This window comes from Danio rerio, chromosome 21 (genome assembly GCF_052040795.2).
Source record: "Danio rerio strain M-AB ecotype USA chromosome 21, GRCz13ab, whole genome shotgun sequence".
Taxonomy (NCBI): domain Eukaryota; kingdom Metazoa; phylum Chordata; class Actinopteri; order Cypriniformes; family Danionidae; genus Danio; species Danio rerio.
This window is the reverse complement of record NC_141041.1, coordinates 27,038,185-27,058,772: the sequence shown is the minus strand read 5'-3', so window position 1 is coordinate 27,058,772 and position 20,588 is coordinate 27,038,185. Positions and strand designations below refer to the sequence as shown.

Sequence of the window (20,588 nt, the reverse complement as noted above, 5' to 3'; positions counted from 1 at the left end):
TCCTGCAGGTTATTTGTAGGACTGTACTTGCTGCTATGCGTATCTACTGTAATTATCGTCGTGCCAAACCAGTGACCAAGGAAGTGATCCAGAGCGACCCATACGCCATCAAACCTCTGCGTAAAATGATTGACGCTTGTGCCTTCAAGATCTATGGCCACTGGGTGAAGAAAGGCCAAACGCAGAACAGAGCAGCTTTATTCGAAAACTCTCCAAAAGTCATTCTGCTCTCCATCGCGACTGAGGAAATGGATGCAGCACAGAGGACTTGGTGAGGGTTTACCATCAGTTACTAGTGGATACAAGTTACCTTGAGACCATGTTGATAACGGTCCAAAAATATAGACCTTTACTGCTAAGATGGCAGTGGGGGAAGAATTATTATTAATTCAAGTAACATTTATTTAATAAAGTATTCAGATTTATTAAAATTTTTTGTTGATAACAGATGAGGAAATACTTTCTAAACTAGGGATAATTAATAATGATAAAAACAGGATTAATTTTTATTTGATTAGCATTTAGTGATCTAAAACTAACATTACGTTAGCATATATCACTAAAATACTACTGAAGTGTTAAGAACTCATTAAACAAATAACAACAATAGTAATGGGCATACTAATACTTTGGAAAATATAAAATGCATTATTTTATTAGAAATATAAAGAAATTCTTCAACAAAGAAGTAATAAAGAAAGTCTTAAAGAGATTTGAATAAAGAAAACAATAAGATAGTTTGGTATGATTTTATTTCACAGCAATACAAAACAGATATGAAACTAAATACCAGAAGTGTGTTTCTCCATAGGAGAAATGTTCTATTAATCTCAAGTGCACCACTGGCATCATTCATTATTTTTGTGCGGCTTAGTCCCAGATACATCAAGGATTGGAATGAACCACCACCACTGGCATCATCTAGTCTTGAATATCTGCTTCTTAAAGCTCAGTTCTTTTCTGTTTTGCACTGGAGTTCATAGCACAGCGGAAGCCCAGGTTATCAGAGGCTGAATCTGCTGTGTTTCCCATCCTGCAAAAAAAATAAAAAAGAAAATTATTTCTCACTAGTGAGGATGACAAACCACCTTTAGGCCTGGAACTGTTAGAAGCTATTTTTATTTTATAATTAAAAGTCTAATAAATTCAGACTTTGAATAATATCATGAGAACAGTATGACTGACCTAGTCGTGACACGAGCTCTGTGATTGGCTGATCCGTCGGCTGTGTCGATCCAGGACGCTCCACGCAGTACAAACATGCTCTGAGCTCCAGGAAAACTGGAGGAGGTCCATTCCCACACATTACCCAGCATATCATATAGACCTGAAACAAGATGGCATGTTAATGTTAATCTTTAGACTGAGATCAACATGTTATAATACATATAATAAATAAGGATAATTATATATATATATATATATATATATATATATATATATATATATATATATATATATATATACATACATACATATACATATATATATATATATATGACCCTTTATAAAATAAAACAAATATTATTCTATAAAACAGAGTTGTGGACTTTTTTTCCAAAGATGTATACATAATATATTACACCCACACATACATTTCCTTCCCAATATTTCAGGTTTTAAAATGACATTTTGAAAACACATTATCATCTAATATTGTGATATGTTAATTATATTTTTGTGATAATGTAATTTTTAAAAATAAAAAAAAAACTCACAAATGAACATTTAACTTAAAATGAATGGCAAATCCAGACAATGGATAACTCTTAAGTGAACTCTTAACTAATTTTCAGAGCTGTATCAAGTCATTTCACTCAGTGGCCATCTTTGAAATACCTATCAGGCAGTATGCTCGGCCATCCTATTTGAATAGGGAAACATCAAATTCTCCAAAACTCTTTTGTAAATTTCATATTTGAAATCACCAATAAAATTAAACAAATACTGTTTCTTTAGTTTCCTTTCTACATGTTCAAATCACACAAAATCTGCAGAAACTGTCATTAAAAACTCAGGTCTGGTCTGACCCACTCCCCCAGATAATCGTCAGTCTATACCGATCGATGATTGGCTCCTGTATTAGAAGGCGGAGCTTCATTCGCTGTATTTATGTTAAACTTTTGCCCATTCAAAACTATACAATTGACACATCTTGTGAATTCTCAAGTCTTTGGCTGTATGTAGTGCAGTGGTTCCCAACCTTTTTTTTGCCTGAGACCCCCTTTTCCCCTGGAAAACATTGTAAGTCCCTCTTCCACATTTAATGATATTATCACTCATATAAGTTTGCAGTAAGGATGACAAAAAAAAAATTGTCCTCAAACTAACAGTGTTTATTACTATATCTAGATATGTTTATGCACAAATAATACTCTAATGTAAAATATTAAAACAAAACATCCGTATGTAATTTATAACTGAAAAACCATTTTCTCAGAGGATGACAAACTGACAAAGCATTGCTGTCACTCTGAAACAAGTTTTATTTATGGAGAAAAGTACAAAGCACTGCAGTGTTTGTGTGTTCTGTGTCTGTCTGAGAAAATTAGGCCCAATCCCAATTCTACCTCTTAGCCCTTACCCTTACCCCTCGTTTTGCGCGTACACGCCAAGGAGTAGGGGTGTCTCAATTCTCCTTAGCTTGAAGGCGTAGGGCTAAAGGGAAGGAGTGAATAGCACTTCGAATGAAGATTTTTCAGGATCACACTTAAAACCATGGGGTAAGAAAATTTCTCAGAATACACCAGCCATGACGGCAGTTTTACCGAAATGTGAATATTCCATACAAGCTGAAGCTGGTCAATTTTTGTCACGTGACTTGCGCTGCGCTCGTAACCAGTGTTCAAGGCACACACATTCATTGGAAACTACAAACTTGTGCAAACTCTAGAAATACTCGATATGCGAATGGCCCCTAAAAGGCCGCCGTCATTTGCGATCTCCATCAGTTGATCTTCTTGCAAACATGCTGGATTCACCTGATTTGTAGACAAATGGTTTGCGAATCCATACCTTGGCAGTTCGTGGGTCCTTCACTAGGTCTTTTCCCCTTAGCAAACTTTCCAAAGACGTCTGTTGTGGGTTAAATTTGGGCACTCAAGTGAATGAATGCCCAACTCAATGAAGCGACTCCTTATAGAGCTCGCTGAGGCCCCCTTGTGGGCCGGGACCCTGTTGGGAACCGCTGATGTAGTGTGTGTATTTATTACCACATACCATAGTTATTCTGTGGAGGATACGCAGTTACAGGAGCGACACCATGATAGCCATCTTCAGCTGAGTCCTTATCAGGAAACGGGCCCTTTGAATAAAGATCTCACCATTTACCAAAACACTTACAAATATACACTTGTCCTTCATGCTGCGTGCAAGAATATACCTCAACTGACCTGCCACAGGTTAGTCCGGTTCAGCAAGTACTTGTTGCCCCATGGATATGACCTGCCTAAAATAGTATGTAAAATTATAGTACATAAAATGATGCATGACGACAGTTGTTTAGGCGCTGAGGGGCATAAGGCGTTTTTGGCTTGCCTTCCAGTCCTCCACGGGCAGCCATTTCCCACTCCTCCTCGGTTGGCAGTCTCTTCTTCTTCCACTGACAGTAAGCTTGGGCATCATTCCAGCTGACCTGCACCACAGGACAATCCAGTCTGTCCTTGATACCAGAGCCTGGTCCTGCTGGCTGCGCACAACAAATCAGAGTTGACAGACAGTCAAACATTCACAAAAACAAATAAAAGAGCACTTTTGGTAGGTTTGTTTGAATAAAAGCATCTCTAATGAGACTCAATAGGTGTGAGAACTTATTTGCACATTGGTGGAACAAGTAAAGACTATGGTGGCATCGTGCGTTACATCGTAGACAAGGTACACCTGTCCAACTGCTCATTAACGCAAATTTCTAATCAGCCAATCACATGGCAGCACATCAATGCATTTAGACATGTAGACATGGTCAAGACAATCTGCTGCCGTTCAAACCGAGCATCATAATGGGGGAGAAAGGGGATTTAAGTGACTTTGAATGTGGCATGGTTGTTGGCACCAGACGGGCTGGTCTGAGTATTTTAAAAAATGCTGATCTACTGGAAGTTTCATGCCATCTCTAGGGTTTACAGAGAATGGTCCAAAAAAGACAAAATATCCAGCAAGCGGCAGTTCTGTGGGTGCAAATGTCTTGTTGATGTCAGAGGAGAATGGCCAGACTGGTTCGAGCTGATTGAAAGGCAACAGTAACTCAAATAACCACTCGTTACAACCGAGGTATGCAGTAGAGAATCTCTGAACACCCAACACGTCCAACCTTGAGGGAGATGGCCTACAGCAGCAGGAGACCACACCGAGTGCCACTCCTGATAGCTAAGAACTGGAAACTGAGGCTACAATTCACACAGGCTCACAAAAACTGGACAATAGAAGATTGGAAAAAAATTGCCAGGTCTGATGAGTCTCAATTTCTGCTGCGACATTCGGATGGTAGGGTCAGAATTTGGCATCAACAACATGAAAGCATGCATCAATCCTGCCTTGTATCAACGGTTCAGGCTGGTGGTGGTAGTGTAATGGTGTGGGGGATATTTTCTTGCCCCACTTTGGGCCCATTAGTACCAATTGAGCATTGTGTGAACGCCACAGCCAACTATGCCACCATGAGAACAACAATAGATAATTCACCTCAGATTTTGACATTTTCAGATAGTTTTTGACTTAGGTTGATGACTGTGAATTAAATGGGAGTTGAAAAATAGCCTAACCATAATAATAGAGCATGGTATGAAGAGATACAGTATAGAAAAATTTACATTATCAGAACTAACAATCAACATTATGATAAAACTACAACTGAAAGAACAAACAATGTCCCTGATATTCCACGACTATGACAGAAAAGTAAAAACCCTGAGAACCCTGCTTAGGGTAAAAAAAAAAAAACTGATTTTTAAGACACCAGGACTAAATAGAACTGTACTGTACAAGAGTAAACACACTCAAATAACAATTTAAGAGGTATAATGAAAATAATTTTTTTATTAAATGAATGCATTACAAAAAAACTGTATTTAATGATTAATTTAATTATTAATCATAAATAAATACCTATTACTAAATAAAACCAGTAGATGTCACCCACTAAAATTAATATTTGATATATAAAGTCTACATATAAAGTATAAACTACATTACCTGTCTCCAGAATACTTTCTCCACTGGTAACCACCAAGGTGCAGACTAGGAAATAAGACAACAATAATTTTCAAGACAACAGAAGTGTACATAATATATAGAAAGCATTATGTGTTGTTATGTATTACAGCTTTGGATCCATACCTCAATTTTCTGAGTCACTTTACTTTTCAGTTCCTCTGATACAAAATCCTGGAACACAAAACTCCAGCCAAATGTTTCAGCCTCTGTCTTATATTTCTGCAGTCTGACAAATTCCCTGGAGTAAACAGAAGCAGTTGTATAAGCCAGAAAATCTAGCAGTAAAGAGGACAAAGTGTACTAGTTTTTGGGGTGAAGCTGAAGTTTACCTGAAGTTGGAGTTGGTGACAGGATATTTGTCTATCTTGAATGGCTGGAGAGCCACAGCCCGTGTTGGCGATTCTCCATCTCTCCCATCAGCAGCACTTGTTCCCATTAACATCTTACCACCAGGAATAAACACCATCTCATCATCTGACAAAACAATTTGTTGATATTTGTTAATATTATTATTGCTATTTACAAATTATTATATACAGTTGAAGTCAGCATTGTTAGCCCTAGGGTTGTAACGGTATCAATTTTTTACGGTATGATAATCGTCTAAAAAAATACCACGGTTTGACGGTTTCGCGGTATACGGTATGTTACAAATGTTACAAAATAATAGAACAGTGAAGCAAATTTGACTTTTTCCAAATAATATATTTTTAGTTACTATAAACAACACCACTTACAATGAACAAATAAAAAAATAAGAAAATAATAAATAATGTGTCAAAGTCCAAATAAACATGGTGCAAATCCTCAGTAAGAAAAATAGATATAAATATTTACTATACTATAAATAGTTACATAACGAAACTAGATTCAATGTGGAACATCCTTAGGTTTTATGTGCCAGCATGGATATGGTTGTCTGTGGATATGGATTTGGATATGGTTGTCTGCAATGCAGACAAACAGCTGCACCTTCATTTGCGTCTTTTGAAAACAGCAAGAGCAGCAGTTCGTCTTTGCTGTGTCACTGTTTTGTCATGTTTCTGTGCTGCTGTGCAAGCAAAAGTACTTAGTATGAGAATTATTTTTATGCAAAACTTTTTTTTTTTGCGTTTTATTTAGCCGCGCATAAATGTATGCCTATCTCTCATTCAGTGTTGTTCAAAAAGCTCATGTTGTCCACAAACAAAAGTGAAACCTATGCTTATTGGTTGTGATATAGCGAGTTTGAACCAATCTGGGCATGGAGGAGGGACAATGCATCAATGTATCATGTCTGGTTTGTCCGGAGACACAGCGACGAGCGTTTCTTTGTCAAATCAGCGTGGTCAAATTTTGATACAGCACAAATGTGATACAGCACTGCAATCTTTGAATTGAATGAATCGGATCAGCGGATCAAAAGTTATGAAACATTTAAGAGCAATACTTATTTTTAGCCGCGGGCGGCTGTCTCGGTCTTTAAGGGTTAAAACCGTTGATATGCAATTGTTCATGGTATGATAATCGTGCACGTTCAAATCGTGGTAGACCGTCATACCGGTATATTGTTACAACCCTAGTTAGCCCCCCTTTGATTTATTTATTTCATTTTTAAATATTTCCCAAATTATGTTTAACAGAGCAAGGACATTGTCACAGTATGTTTGATAATATTTATCTACTGAAGAAAAGCTTATTTGTTTTAATTTTGGATAGAATAAAAGCCAATGTTAGTTTTTTAAACACCATTTTGAGGTCAAAATTATAAGCCCCTTTAAGCTATAGTTTTCCAGAACAAACCATCATTATACAATAACTTGCCTTATTGCCATAACCTTCCTAGTTACTCTAATTAACCTAGTTAAGCCTTTAAATATCACTTTTGTATAGAAGTGTCTTCAAAAATATCTATGTTTAGAAATGTGTTGAAAAAATCTCTCCATTAAACAGAAATATATATATATATATATATATATATATATATATATATATATATATATATATATATATATATATATATGTATGTATGTATGTATGTATGTATGTATGTATAATTTCACTCGATTTTTATTCTGTTTTCCTCAGCTTCTGGAAACAATTATGCAACTTATGCATTTAAAACTAAATAAAACTATAATACACAGATTATAAAACTTTTTTTAAATAAATAGAGGTCGCCGTAAACGGTAATTATTCACTGTTTTATTAAAATGTATTTTAGGTATAATAGACATTTAAACAACTCCTGGTCTCACGATTATTTCAAAAACTGTATTAAATTAACCACCATTTCAAAAGATCGTCACAATCTCCCCCTTTAAGTTCCTATTTGTTCAACACATTAGATGAAAAAGTCTAAAATGTGAGACGTGATGCTTGAAATTAATTTAACAAAAATGTAAGTAAATATGTAGTGTAATCTTGCGCTTTCATACTCCATTTTTACGATTGAGGTAAAGTCGCCTTTATATTCGCACATTCGTTCTGTGACAACCTGTGACATATACCTTATATTGTTTACCATGGTACTTCGAATAATACGAAGCATTATTATGGTCCTATGTTTACAAAAATTAAAAATAACGGAGCATAGATTTTAAGAGAATTCTTACCTGCTGCACAAGACACTGTGCACAATAAAATGAGGTAAAACATCTCCCAAATAACGTTAATCATCTTCATTTTATTTATTTTTTTTTTAAATAAAGCGTTAACATATGGGAGGTTTGATTTATTTCATTAGAAGTTTTATAAAAACAAGAAAACGATCAACTGAACATAAAAATAGTCTGTATGAACAGCAACAGAACAGAGCAAACTTCAGTTCAGTTTCTTCTACGCGTCACCAAAGCTCCTCTGAAGCGTTCGTCGCCATCTGTTGGTTTGGAGAAAGACGAATTGAGCATATTTCACACACAAACTTGCATATTTCTATGTAAGAGTACGTCTATGTGCTGCTCAGTTCAGTGTTAAAGTCCATGTATTATTTTGCTGCTATTTATGTAAGTAGCCATCCCTTTTCTCAATTATCAACAAATCCTACTGTCGTTGTACTAATAAGCTGCTGCTGAATGTGTGCTTTGTAGCTATTAATAGTTTAATCTTTTGTTGTTGATGTTATGTTATCATCCCTTTGTATATCTAGCAGCTCAGCATGCTCTTTTTAGCATAATTCAATATGATGTATATTTTAATCTTAAGTGCTACATTTTATTTTGTGGTACTATGTCTAATCTACTAGCAAATGTTGTTCGCCTTTAAGCAGATACTGTACCTGATATTCTCAACATCTGAGTGTTTATATGATGACTATACAACATATAGGCAATGTAATAATTTAAACTTATTTTAAACATATAGCCCAGCCAACAATTTTGTGTTTTATAGACGTCCAATAGACTAAACGTAGACAGCTTATTCATTGACGTCTATTAGATTTTCACTGACAGCACAAATTTAGCCTTGTTTAAGCCAAGACGACTATGTTTAGACATCTGTTAGACATTTATTAGCCATATTTTAATAACAAAAAATGCTTGCTGGGAGGCTACTTTGAAATAGATTACATTCACTCATTTTCTTTTTGGCTTAGTCCCTTTTTTTAATCTAAAAAGATTCATTCCGCCACAGCAGAATAAACCGCCAACTTATCCAGCACTTGTTTTTTGCAGCAGATGCCCTTCCAGCTGCAATCCATCACTGGAAAGACATAGATTAGATTACATTATTTTAAAATACCCTTAATCGTAACGTTTTATATTGATGATTACATGTTCACATTTGATGTATGACCTTGGCTACCTTGACCAGTGGAATCTGGACGTAAGATATTTCAAGCCTGTGTAGTGTCATTGCTGTTTGTGTGTTAATTAATGATTGTTCATGCAATGCAGAGATTTATAAACACTTTACATCTAAAATACCCACATATCTCTAAGATTTTAGCATTGTATTTAAATTATTTAACTATGCATTTGCATGTTCACATAATGACCACAACATTCAGGTAAATAAAAAGTAAAATATTGTATCAGTTTCTATAGCATTTTTATTTAATCAATTTTCATTTAATGATAGACTTTTCATGAACTGACAAACCCTTCACAAAAATCAGTTTGGGAGACCTGTATTAAATGCAAAGTTTAATAAATTACATGATGTTGATGCAAAAATGCAACAGTGAGCATTTTTTTAAATCAATATGTAATACAGAATAAAGAATCATAATTATCCCAAATACATATTAAGTCAACAATTATCTATGAGTACTCATAATGTGTCAGATTACATTACCAAAAATGTGTAATCCAACAGGATACATTATAAATCTTGTTATTGTGATCAGTATTGGACTGCATTTCTTGATAATCTAGATAATCCACCTCTTATTGCCTTCAGACTGACTTGAATGCAGTCTTGTATTACATCTAATAGCAATGCGGTGAAATTCTCCGGCTCATTTGTCAAGAATCATTGTGAAAAGCAACATTGTTGTGAGCACAGGATATGCTTTATAGAGATGATCCGCGTTGCCACAGCAGTTTGAGGAGTGTATGAATGAGGCATTGGGCTGCTTGACTCTGTGAGACAGTGACTGTGAGAGTGTGTTCATGATGGGACTGCCTTGGCTGCTGGTTTTGGAGCTCGTCCTTTACGCCGGTTGTTTCATCTGCGGGGTGATAGCAGCCGCCTGGATGACACTCACTCAGGTATTGATAATTCAACATCCATCTCTGATCAATGCTAATTTGTGAAGCTTAGTGGTATGATTTAATAAACGGAAAACCAACTGTAAGAGAAATGTGCACACATATTGCATGCACAGTCTTTTTACACACTTAAATCTGTTATCATTTAACAATGTGTGTTATCTTGCTTCACGTGATGTTTGCTGATGTGAATTGTTTTGTGGCTTTTGTTATCAAAGATGAATTTTTAAATTATTTTTAAAGATATGCTACATCTGTTGGTGTTCAAGTGTATTTTTAATGGGAAAAATCTGTGCAATATATATCAAAATATGTGCTGTTGCTGATCCCAGGTCAGACACTGCTTTTTCCATGTGATCAGTCGCCTCTTGTACCCTATTATGGCTTATTGAAGTCATATGATACTGGCACGGAAGCACTTTCCATATACCTCTGTTTGTCACACACTTGCTCATAGCCAAATATCACTTGCTAAAGTGTCTCCTTATGTTTGTTACATGCAAATATAGATTATGTTTCTGTGTTGTCTTCTCAGGGTCACTTTGACGGGCTCTGCATCCTCTATGGAAGTGTTCATTTTAACACATCAGGCCAGGCTTTGACTGTGGAAGGCACTAGTTCTCCTTCTGTCTGCTATTTTGTGTCTGCTATCGCTGTGTGCATGGCTATTTACTGCTTTTCCCTCATTCTGTACTGGATCTATGCCAGCTGTGTGGAGGAAGATGTGAGAAGGTGAATGTGTTGCAATGTTTCCATATTTATAGACTTCACATTTTACCTGCTATTTATAGAAATTGATATAATATATAAAAAAATTATATTTTATAATATATAATGTTCAGAATTCTTGTGTTTTGTTAAATGTTTGCATGTATTTACAGAGGGACTGTGTCTCTCAACACGTCTCTGGGAGTCTGTGGCCTTCTTCTGTTTTTGCTGTTGGTATCAGGATGTATTCTCAAGATCGGCCGGGACAGTTTATGTTTTTCGGTCCTACACAACGTTCCCTCTCTTAACAGGTGATTTCAACTCCTCTTTGTAACTTTTGATGTATATTTTAAGAAAGATTTAATGGTAACACTTTACAATAATAGTACATGAATAATGATCTATTAATTTGTAAACTAAGCATAACTTTATTACGAATTAATGATGAGTTAAGGCGTGCGCTAATCACGAACTACCTTTAACTACAACATCATTAACAATAGTTCATGTGTGGCTACCTTGATTACTTGTTAGTACATGTTGTTAATTAATGTGTTAATTAACATTTAGGTTTAAGCTAAATGTAACCAACATGAACTCTGTTAATGTATAATTATGGCATGACTTTACTTGGAGGGGCACATCACCATTAACTCATTGCTAACTATGAACTCCTGTGTTTAAACTGTTGATGTTGACTGAACACTGTTTTATTGTTATTCAGTGTAAACACAGTAGACGGATGTGCATAAGAAGTTTATGAGTAGTTAAGAATGAGTTAATGATGATGTGTCACTCCAAGTAAAGTCATGATAGAATTATACAATAAACATATCATTAATTCATGATGGTTGAATTAAGTATGAACTAATGTAGAAATGAATACATTAACTAACAAACAATTGTGTACTAGCAAGTAATTAAGGTAGCTGTTATTCACACATGAACTCATGTGGCTCATGTTGTAGTTGGAGTTAGTTCATGATTAGCGTGCGTCTTAACTCATCATTAGTTCATAATAAAGTAATGTTTATTCTGCATATTAACACATCATTATTCACGTACTGTTATTGTAAAGTGTCCCAAAGTCCCAAAAGTTTTGCAAGTGTACATTAAGTTTTAAAAACTTTTGCAGAAAACAATGCATAGGTTCTGACAGCTAATGCTATGCAAATTATTAAAGGAATGTGAGAAACGTGAAGGAACGTCAAGGTTTTTTGAAGGAACGTGAAGGTTTTGTACATCAACACAATGTTTCTTTAGGGAATGCAAACTTTTTGCTAGTGAAAGCAACATTTCCTGAGAGCACAGTTTGCCTGAAGTGATGGCAATGTTTCTTGTGAAAACACTAAAGTTTAGTGAGTGAAGTGTCTCGGGGGGATTGCAAACATTTTTATGAGAGTAAAACAAAATGGTTGCAAGTTAATGCAGTTTCTTGAGAGAAAGTAAACTTTTATGGCAGGTTTGGAAACCACAAAAGTATTATTAAGGAATGCAAAAGTTTTGGCAGGAAATTTATGTTTCTTGGAATACCAGAAGTGTTTTAGAGAGAAAAAAAAAGCATGTTTCATGTAGAACAGCAAAGGTTTTCCATGATGTTTTTAGGAATAAACTTGTATAAGTGAATGTTTCTTGGGGGCATTAGCTTTGGGTTTTTTTTTGGTGGCTTTTAAATGCAAAGGTTCTTGGGTAAATGCAAACTCTTTAGAAGGAACCCATACATTTTGGCCGGCCCAAGCTCATTAGAAATGTGTGCATCAGCCTGCATTTTGTAAAATGTAAAACATGCTGGTCTGGTATGTTTTGTTGCATGTTCCAGATGATAAATCATCTAGAGGGCACTGTCTAAATTTTTGTGACTCAAATACATTACTTAGGATACATTTTACAGAACATTTCAGATACACGTCCTTCTTGTACTCGTCCATGAAAAGGTGGGCCTTGTCATACAGATCACCTAGTGCAGTGTTTCCCAACCCTTTTCCTTGACGCACACCAACAGTACATATTTTGGATGTCTTCCTTGTCTGGCCCAATAGTTTCAGGTTTTAAAGTCTCTTTTAATGACCTGAACTCAACCAATAGTGTATTCAAAAGCAGACATAACAGAAAAGTGCACTGCTACCATATAGCTTTCCCTTGATTTTACACTGTTATCTCTTTTGAACTCGAAGCCACAGACTTTTTGTCACAATTACAGCACTATGAAAGTGAGCATAAGTGGTGCTGTGCAAAGAACTGAAGAATTATTTGAAAAGGAACAAAAGTTGTTGGCTTCATATTGCACTGTACCATCCGTTTTGTTTAAAAACTTTTGTGGTTTTACAAAAATGAAGCATTTTCCAGTGAGCCTGTATTGGTTTTGTCATTAAATGATGTTTTGTGGAAAACGTTTTTTGGAGAAATGCAAAGCTATATATGATGCAAAAGCTAATCACTTTCCCTTGTGATAAGTTTCAGTTAAATATGTGCTACTGGAAATACTGTCTTATTCTAGTTGTGAAGATGCAGAGAATAAGACATGGGCCCATCCATACTCTGGAAATCAGTTCTACACAGGACTGTACAGTACTGAGGTTAGTCCTTTGGTTTGATGTTTCTTCATACTGTTTATGACGATTTGTTATATTCGAAGCATGTGTCAAACATTGATTTTTTTTTTTCTTGTGCGTGTTTTTGTATCTGAAACCTTATACATGATGCTTCATACATACCAGCAAATGTCAGTACATACAATACGCACCCCAAATCAGTTTTGATTTGTTTTTAATACAGTGTAAATTCTGTTCTCTCCTCCACAGAGGTCTATGTGGGTCAGCTTCTTCTTCTGGATATTAATAACGGCCGTGGTGGTCATACAGAGACGCCAGAGCTCCAGTTTGAAGGTTTGGGGTGATGATGAGTGGAGTCGTGCAGAGACAGAGCCCTTCCTCCATCGCCCGTCCCGCCAGAGATAAATCATTAACACATAAAGCTATCATGCAGTCTTGAAAAAGTGCTTATTATCATTGTGTAACACTTGAATTTGATCTTAATTATTCATATGCACAATACTGTATGATGTATAATAGCTACAATGATACACAAATGTCTTAAGGCAGTGTTTCTCAACCATGCTCTTGGAGGACCACTACCTCATCTTCCATGTCTCTTCACTACATCTTCCATGTCTCCTTAAGCAAACACACCGGATTTAGATCATCAGCTCAATAGCTGAGACTGAAAGACCTGTAATGGGTGTGACAGACAAAGGAGACATTTAAAACATGAAGTGTTGGTGGTCCTCCTGGAATGTGGTTGAGAAACACTGTCTTAAGAAGGTTATCTCTGTAGAACTGACTGACATGTCAGTGAACATGATGGATTTAAGAAATATATGAAATATCAGGATAAATTGATAATGGTTAACATACAGTTAACCAACCATTATTGCAAATGATAGTAATAATGACAAGGGTGAGGGGTTTTATTGTCCTTGATAGTTGGACATTTAGCAAATGAATAAATAAATTGACATGCATAATTTTGGCTTTAAATTATTCATCAGCTCATTAGCATAGACTGCAAGATTTGAAACAAGTGTGGCAAACTGAAAAGATCTGAAAAGAGTGTGGCAAACAAAGGAGACATTAAAAATGTGTAGTGCTGGAGGAATGGTTGAGAACCACAGTCCTAGAAGATGGCTGAGCTCAATTGGTTTCCAGCCTGGAGAAGCATTGAGAAACCCCCTGAGGATAATTAAATTGGTAGAAAATTGTACATTTTGTATAAACAATCTCTTTTAAAAAAAGATGCCTGTCACCCCAGACATCATTTTGATAAAATTATTATGTTTAATTTGGCACAAATCTAATCTGTAATCTGAATTTCTCACAAAAAAGCCCACTCTGTAAAATTAGTTGAAAATGTAGGAACTACTTTTATTCTTTCTTTCTCTCATTTGAATGGCCAAACAATATTTTCCCGCCTTGTTTCAGAGCTGTTTGCTTAGTTTGCGAGCCTGTCTCTCTTTGGCCTCATACGCGGCTTTAGTGTCCAGAAGAATCTCCAGCGTCTTGTTGATCTCAGCCATGTCCTGTTGGAGCAGGTCGCTTTGGCTGTGGAGGCTCTGGCTCTCCTCTCTCAGCCGCTCGACTTGAGCCACCATCTGCGCGCTCTCCTCCCGACACCGCGCGTGCAGCTCCGCGGCCAGTGAGAGCAGCTCCTCCGCCTGGATCACCGCCGAGTCCAGTTGGTCCTTCGACATCCCGCGGCTCTTCACCTCACAGCTGACCCACGCCGCGTCCATTGGGATTGTGAAGTGAAAGAAAAGGTTTTAAAGCCAGATAGAATTGCATAATGAATGTAAATAATCATTTGTTTTGGCTATTATTTTAGGTCAAACAGTCCTGCTATGTTTTCTCAGTTGACTTTCAATCTCAATCCATAAAATAATGTTTTTGTGAATCAACAGATTTTTGTAATTATGATGTTGTACACTATTACTAATAAAACTATGGCTTAAAGACATGGTTAATTAATAGCAATAGTGGCTCATTGTTTTCATGACAAATGTCAGGTTGGGTCAGCTGTTTGCATTTTAAATGGTATTTTTAGCATATATATATAACAAAGATTTTTTAAACACATTTCTAAACATAGTTTTAATAACTAATTTCTAACTTATTTATTTTATTTTTGCCATGATTACAGTACATATTATTTGACTGGATATTTTTCAAGACACTTCTATACAGTTTAAAGTGACATTTAAAGTCTTAACTATGGGTTCACTAGGCTGGTTAGGGTAATTAGGCGAGTGATTGCATAACGATGGTTTGTTCTGTTGACTATCAGAAAAAATATAGTTTAAAGAGGCTAATCATTTTGAACTTAAAATGGGTTTAAAAAAATTAAGAGCTGTTAAGCTGTTAAGAGCTCTTAAAAAATTAAGACCTGCTTTATTCAATGCTCCTATAAAACAAATAAGACTTTCTCCAGAAGAAAAAATATTATCAGACACACTGTGAAAATTTCCTTGCTCTATTAAACATAAGTTGGGACATATTTAAAAAAGAAAAACATCAAAGGGGGGGAATCCTGACTTCAACTGTATATATATATAATATAGGGACTTGATCCCTATATTAATCTGGGGTCACCACAGCAAAATGAACCGTCAACTTATCCAGCATATGTTTTATGCAGCCTATGCCCTTCCAGCTGCAACCCATCACTGGGAATGGATGTGACATTTGCATTAAAAAAAAAAAAATCACATACATTAACATTGCATTGAAACATCTGTTTATATTTTGGCTCACTAGAACAAACATGACTGGTTTTATTAAATTTAATATTATTGCATTTATAAGGAAAAAGTTTCATTATAGACGTGACATCTCTCCGTTATGGATATGACCTATATGTGAAATTACCACCTGTGTGACTTTGGTAAATCAAATATAAATTGTTTAAAAAAATTGACAGAGACATTTTTTGGAGTATTTGTAAAGTACTGTGAAATACTAGCTTACACAATAAATGTAAAATCGGTATCAGTATTTTGGTAAAAACGTATTTTTTTTAATGGCAAGGTTGTCATTTGCTTGGAATTGCTTATACAACGGTTTGTCATTCATAATTATTCATCATTTTAATGTTTTGTTTTTAAAAAGGCTCTTTAGTATGACAATTTTCTCTGCAGTTGGTCAAAATGTTAAATAAAATGTGTTTTAAAATAATGTCCTAATTTATTTATGGGTTTACTTTAGCTAATTAGAATTTAAAAAGTGAGTTCATATACACTGAAGCTGTATTAATTTCAGATTTACATCAATGTTTAACAAATAAGTTTTGTAAAATACATACATTTTGTAAAGTATAGATTAGATAAAACCTGGTATATGTATTGTTAGTATTGTTGCTAAATATAATGCTCATTTATATTTAAATGGAATCTTTCAATAGGCTATGTGATAATAATTTATGTAAAATGAAAAATTTATGATTAATTTTTAAAAGAAAATGGGACACATTCTAATAAATATGGGCTAAAACCCCACAAAATGTAAAGATTTATTGCACTTATTGATTTTATGCCTTACACAATTTTATAAGGACAGTATGGAAAAATTGCATTCAAATGAAAGATTAAAAGATTTGACCAACTACAAGACTCATCTTAATGCAGTCCTCATGATTTATAAGAACATACAAGTATTTTAAAAAGTGTTTCTCATCGCTGTCACTCAGACAACATGCTGTGTGTCGTCTCTGTGACCTAAATCTCAGATGGCAACACTAGTCTGAATCACCAGGCTCAGGGGAGGTAACAAGCTGCTTAGAGAGCAGCTTATCCCAGCGCCTGCACTGTTACTTCACTTCACTTGCAACTTAAATAAAAAAGCAGCGCACATTCAACAATCAAATCAACTACACAAAGCGACCGCTGTGTTTTAAGAGCTAGAAATGCCACTGGAACGCAGTGATGATTGGAAATGAATGCTTCACATTTAAGAATGAAGTGTTTTGCAGTTTACTAATTCAGTCACAATTAGAGTCCTCTGGTTATGTACATATTTGTCATTTTTATCTATAATTATAATGAGCAATGCCATTCTACTCTAAACTCATTTTTAATGCACTGTTTATATTATTGACTTACCAGACTCTCTTCTCCTCCTCTATTATTGGCAGCAGCAGTGAAGGAACTGATCTTGTCCTTCAAACTCAGATTATGAACAGAGGGAGGGAGAGGAAGGACGATCAGAATGCTTTAACATTAGAAGTCCCTGCAAGATTACTGACAATACAGGTAATTCAGAAATGATCTTGCATTTAATTATGTATTATATATATATTTTTTTAAATCTTAAAGAGATGGGTTTCTTAATGAGGAAAGGGTTTTAAATCTTTATGGATTTCTTTTTTCTGTTGAACACAAAAGAAGATATTTTGAAGACTGCTGGTAATCATTGACATCAGCAGTGGGGGGGGGGGTGTCCTTGTATTGTTTTTATTTATTGTTTGTGCTGTCAGGGGTTAATGATTTATAGAGATTTTTTCATGTTCAACAGAAGAATAAAAATAATATAAGGTTGAAAAAATACTGAATTTTATTTTTTTTATTAATTAATATTAAATAAGAAAAATACGACCTTTTTTTAAGTGACTCCAAAGCTTTGCGAGATTTTCTGTTCAACGCAAGATATTTTGAAGATTGTTATTGTATGTGCTCAGCATAAATGAGATCACTCTTTTAGATTTAGATTATCTATAATATGCTGTAGAAATAATTTATTTGTGCATATACATCAGATTAGTCAGTACCAAAGGCAAAAAAACACAAGATCACAGTCCAAGTATTTCATTCATTCATTCATTCATTTTCTTTTCGGCTTAGTCCCTTTATTGTCCAAGAATTTGTCCACCCATATTAATGTGCTGGAGGAAAATACTACAAAAAAAAATTATTATAATAAACGAAGCATTTAAAAAATCTAAAATTTAGTTGAAAGTTTTAGTTTTTATTTTATTTTTTGCAATAACTTGTTTGAGATTATGATTAAAAATGTTAGGTGACTAAAACTTGATTTTATGGATTTAATTGTTTAATAAAATTATTTGTATAAATGCAGTAAAATATATTGCTATATTTAATTAGAAATTAATCAAAATAATCTTTTTCAAAAGTAGGTGTACTCATTTAGGCTGAGCAATGTATAGTATGAAAAATACTATGAAAGTCAATGGCTACCAGTTCCCAACATTCCTTAAAATACCGTATGTTTTGTTCAACAGAAAACACAAACAGGTTTGCAGCAGGTCAAGAGGGGGTAAAATTATTACAGGATTTAAATTTTAGTGTGAAGTGTCCATATGTTTACAGTTTGTCCCAATTGTTTACAAACAATTACTTGTACTTCAGACACAATGACTACAACAACTGATGCACCAACCCACTGAACCAATTCTGCTAAACTACAAGCACAATTCCTGTTTACACTCAAATTGCAGGTTTAAAACACTTTTTTTTTTTCAAAACAAAACACACAATTTTCTGCATTTGGCACAATTTTCATACAGAAAATCTTGTTTTCACAAGGAACTCACTGTCAAAATTGTAAAGTCAGTTGCCCTACTTTGCATACTAACTCATCACATGAGTAAACACCCGTCACACAGAATTGCAATTCAGATATCAGAGCTCATATGGTTCATAACTGGTTCACTGTCCAACCACGTTTTTTAGTTGTTTATCTTCCTCCATATTTTCCATTCCTCAAACCTATTGAGGAATTTTTTTCTTCTCCCTGAGGATGGAAAGTGTATGACTGAAATCCACAAACAAATACCCTTCTCCAAGCTACAGCAGTTGATGCTTTTCATGGCTGGATTGTATATGTAGACCATGTTATGTGCAACTTTGTGTTGGTTGATGAACACTGTGTGCGCTGTTTTTGTGGGGAAAAATACCGTAAAATATATTTGGTACAGTGTGTATGTGTGTTTTGTATAAAAACAATATTCCGAAATATGTTACAATACACTTATGTAGGCCTATGTACTATCTGTAGTAAGTGTAACTCTGAACAAAAAAGGTTTACAGCAAGTCATTATGATGAATGGAGAAGAAGTGGTCATGGTGTTTTACATAAGCACATTAGTGATCAACTGGTTCTTATAAATGTCTAGTCATGTGATGGTTTGTGTGTGTCATTTGTAAACAAACTACCATTTTGAGAAGAAATCACATACATACAATGTGTGTTTTGTAATTTGTGTGTAGAGTTCTGACAATATGAGACATGCTATCAGAAAATGTGTGTAAACAATTGGGAAAAACTGTAATACTTGAAAAGTAGGCTTCACTGTGGAAAAGCTCCACTAGGTGGAGTCATTGGCCAAACACATGTGATTTAAGCCTGCAGTGCAGCACGTGGCACTCGCCAACATGAAACATGACATTCAGTAAAAATAGACACTAAAGTCGTTTGAACATGCAAAATTGTTGTGCACTGAATTATGTAATCTTATCAAAATGTGTAGTATCTTCTTTTAACTTCCTCAAAGTGAAGGTGTTTGCCAAGTTTGCATTGATCCAAATCTAAAAACAACTCTGTCATAAGCCTAGAGTTACCAAACTAAATCCAGGCATATACAGCATTATTAATTGATACTGAAGGATCATTTAAAGTCAACTACAGCATTTGTGACTTTAAAAATGTATCAACATTTTATAAAATGAGTATACTTTCAGTACACTAGGGTGGCACTATATCATTTCAGCAATAATATTGCTATCTGTGCACCTGCAAATTGTCACATCATATAATTTGAAATGCTGTCAGGATTAAAATCACTTAATTTACCCACACCAAATGTAACAATAGAGTGAAAGTTCATAATTTGCATGTGTTTTTAAGGCATGTGACCTTATACACATTTTAAATAAAAAGTTGGAAAATAGGTTTGCAGTATAAACAAAGATTAGTTGTATTTAATTACTTTTACAACAAAGTGTAATTTTACATTTGTAAATGCATTTATCTTTCCTTGTTATTTCTTATACCATATGTAAAACCATAAAAATCATAAAAATATATTGTGCAGCCCTAATTGTAAGTATACTTTATATAGGTAAGTTTACGTCATTTCAATTGCCAGTGCTAGTTGTGCACTTGTAAGTGTACTATTTCAATACTACTTGAGACTAAACTGGCCCACGTTTTTAGATTACAAAGAGTGAAACAGTTGAAAACCTCTAAAATACACAATTACTTTGCAATGTTTAGTTTTCTCAGCAACCACAATTGAATTTAAAGACATGTTGGTGATTCACAGGTTAAATATTTGCAGCTGTTTTAACATATGAAAGTAAACTTTTTAGTATACTCAGTAATTTTTTAACTTATATGTTTTCTTTAAGTGATAAATAGACTGTCCAATTTTTAGCCTAGTATACTAATAGCAGTACACAAAAAACAAATCTTAATT

The 20,588-nt window shown here is 34.7% G+C and overlaps 4 protein-coding genes across 22 annotated transcripts in view; 2 read left to right on the top strand and 2 right to left on the bottom strand.

The window, feature by feature from the left end:
- phkg1b (phosphorylase kinase, gamma 1b (muscle)) overlaps positions 1-19,925 on the top strand; it is a 29,578-nt gene extending 9,653 nt beyond the window's left edge. For 10 of the 14 annotated variants that reach the window (XM_087299801.1, XM_087299793.1, XM_087299797.1 and 7 more), the window contains 2 exons: positions 9-271; positions 812-1,035. In XM_087299801.1, coding sequence (XP_087155927.1) covers positions 9-271; positions 812-983 — 435 coding nt within the window. In that variant the 3' untranslated portion in view covers positions 984-1,035. 14 annotated transcript variants of the gene reach the window in all.
- On the bottom strand, positions 736-8,012 carry sumf2 (sulfatase modifying factor 2). The gene is given in 9 exon segments (NM_001005980.2): positions 736-1,033; positions 1,186-1,327; positions 3,220-3,304; positions 3,393-3,448; positions 3,538-3,688; positions 5,191-5,235; positions 5,335-5,449; positions 5,541-5,685; positions 7,806-8,012. Coding segments are annotated over 9 exon segments (900 nt in total). The 5' UTR covers positions 7,876-8,012; the 3' UTR covers positions 736-942.
- Positions 8,127-14,133, top strand: tmem179bb (transmembrane protein 179Bb). 5 transcript variants are annotated; one of them, XR_015520364.1, is made up of 7 exons: positions 8,127-8,195; positions 9,711-9,902; positions 10,438-10,634; positions 10,784-10,921; positions 13,108-13,186; positions 13,412-13,710; positions 13,928-14,133. XR_015520364.1 is itself a non-coding variant. In XM_087301377.1 (7 exons), exons 2-6 carry the CDS (start codon positions 9,804-9,806, stop codon positions 13,565-13,567), a joined length of 669 nt encoding a protein of 222 aa, XP_087157503.1. In that variant the 5' UTR covers positions 8,127-8,195; positions 9,711-9,803; the 3' UTR covers positions 13,568-13,578; positions 13,919-14,133. The 5 variants fall into 5 exon arrangements, 3 of the variants coding, with proteins under 3 accessions (XP_087157503.1, XP_087157501.1, XP_087157502.1); XR_015520365.1 differs by having other exon boundaries at positions 9,697-9,902; XM_087301377.1 differs by having other exon boundaries at positions 13,412-13,578; positions 13,919-14,133.
- LOC147831924 (uncharacterized) lies at positions 14,506-17,384 on the bottom strand. Of its 2 annotated transcripts, XM_087301383.1 has the most exons (2): positions 17,257-17,384; positions 14,506-14,878 (listed from the first exon to the last, which is right to left on the bottom strand). In XM_087301383.1, the coding sequence occupies exon 2, from the start codon at positions 14,854-14,856 to the stop codon at positions 14,584-14,586; it is 273 nt and encodes a 90-aa protein (XP_087157509.1). In that variant the 5' UTR covers positions 14,857-14,878; positions 17,257-17,384; the 3' UTR covers positions 14,506-14,583. The 2 variants fall into 2 exon arrangements, with proteins under 2 accessions (XP_087157509.1, XP_087157508.1); XM_087301382.1 differs by lacking the exon at positions 17,257-17,384 and having other exon boundaries at positions 14,506-14,898.
- Positions 19,926-20,588: the final 663 nt, after the last annotated feature.

Excerpts from the sequence above, each read along its gene's own strand:
- LOC147831924 (XM_087301382.1), bottom strand. The coding sequence starts at position 14,898 with ATGGACGCGGCGTGGGTCAGCTGTGAGGTGAAGAGCCGCGGGATGTCG.
- tmem179bb (XM_087301377.1), top strand. The coding sequence starts at position 9,804 with ATGATGGGACTGCCTTGGCTGCTGGTTTTGGAGCTCGTCCTTTACGCC. Across the intron at positions 10,635-10,783 it reads GTGGAGGAAGATGTGAGAAG|AGGGACTGTGTCTCTCAACA; the intron begins GTGAATGTGTTG and ends ATGTATTTACAG. Across the intron at positions 10,922-13,107 it reads AACGTTCCCTCTCTTAACAG|TTGTGAAGATGCAGAGAATA; the intron begins GTGATTTCAACT and ends GTCTTATTCTAG.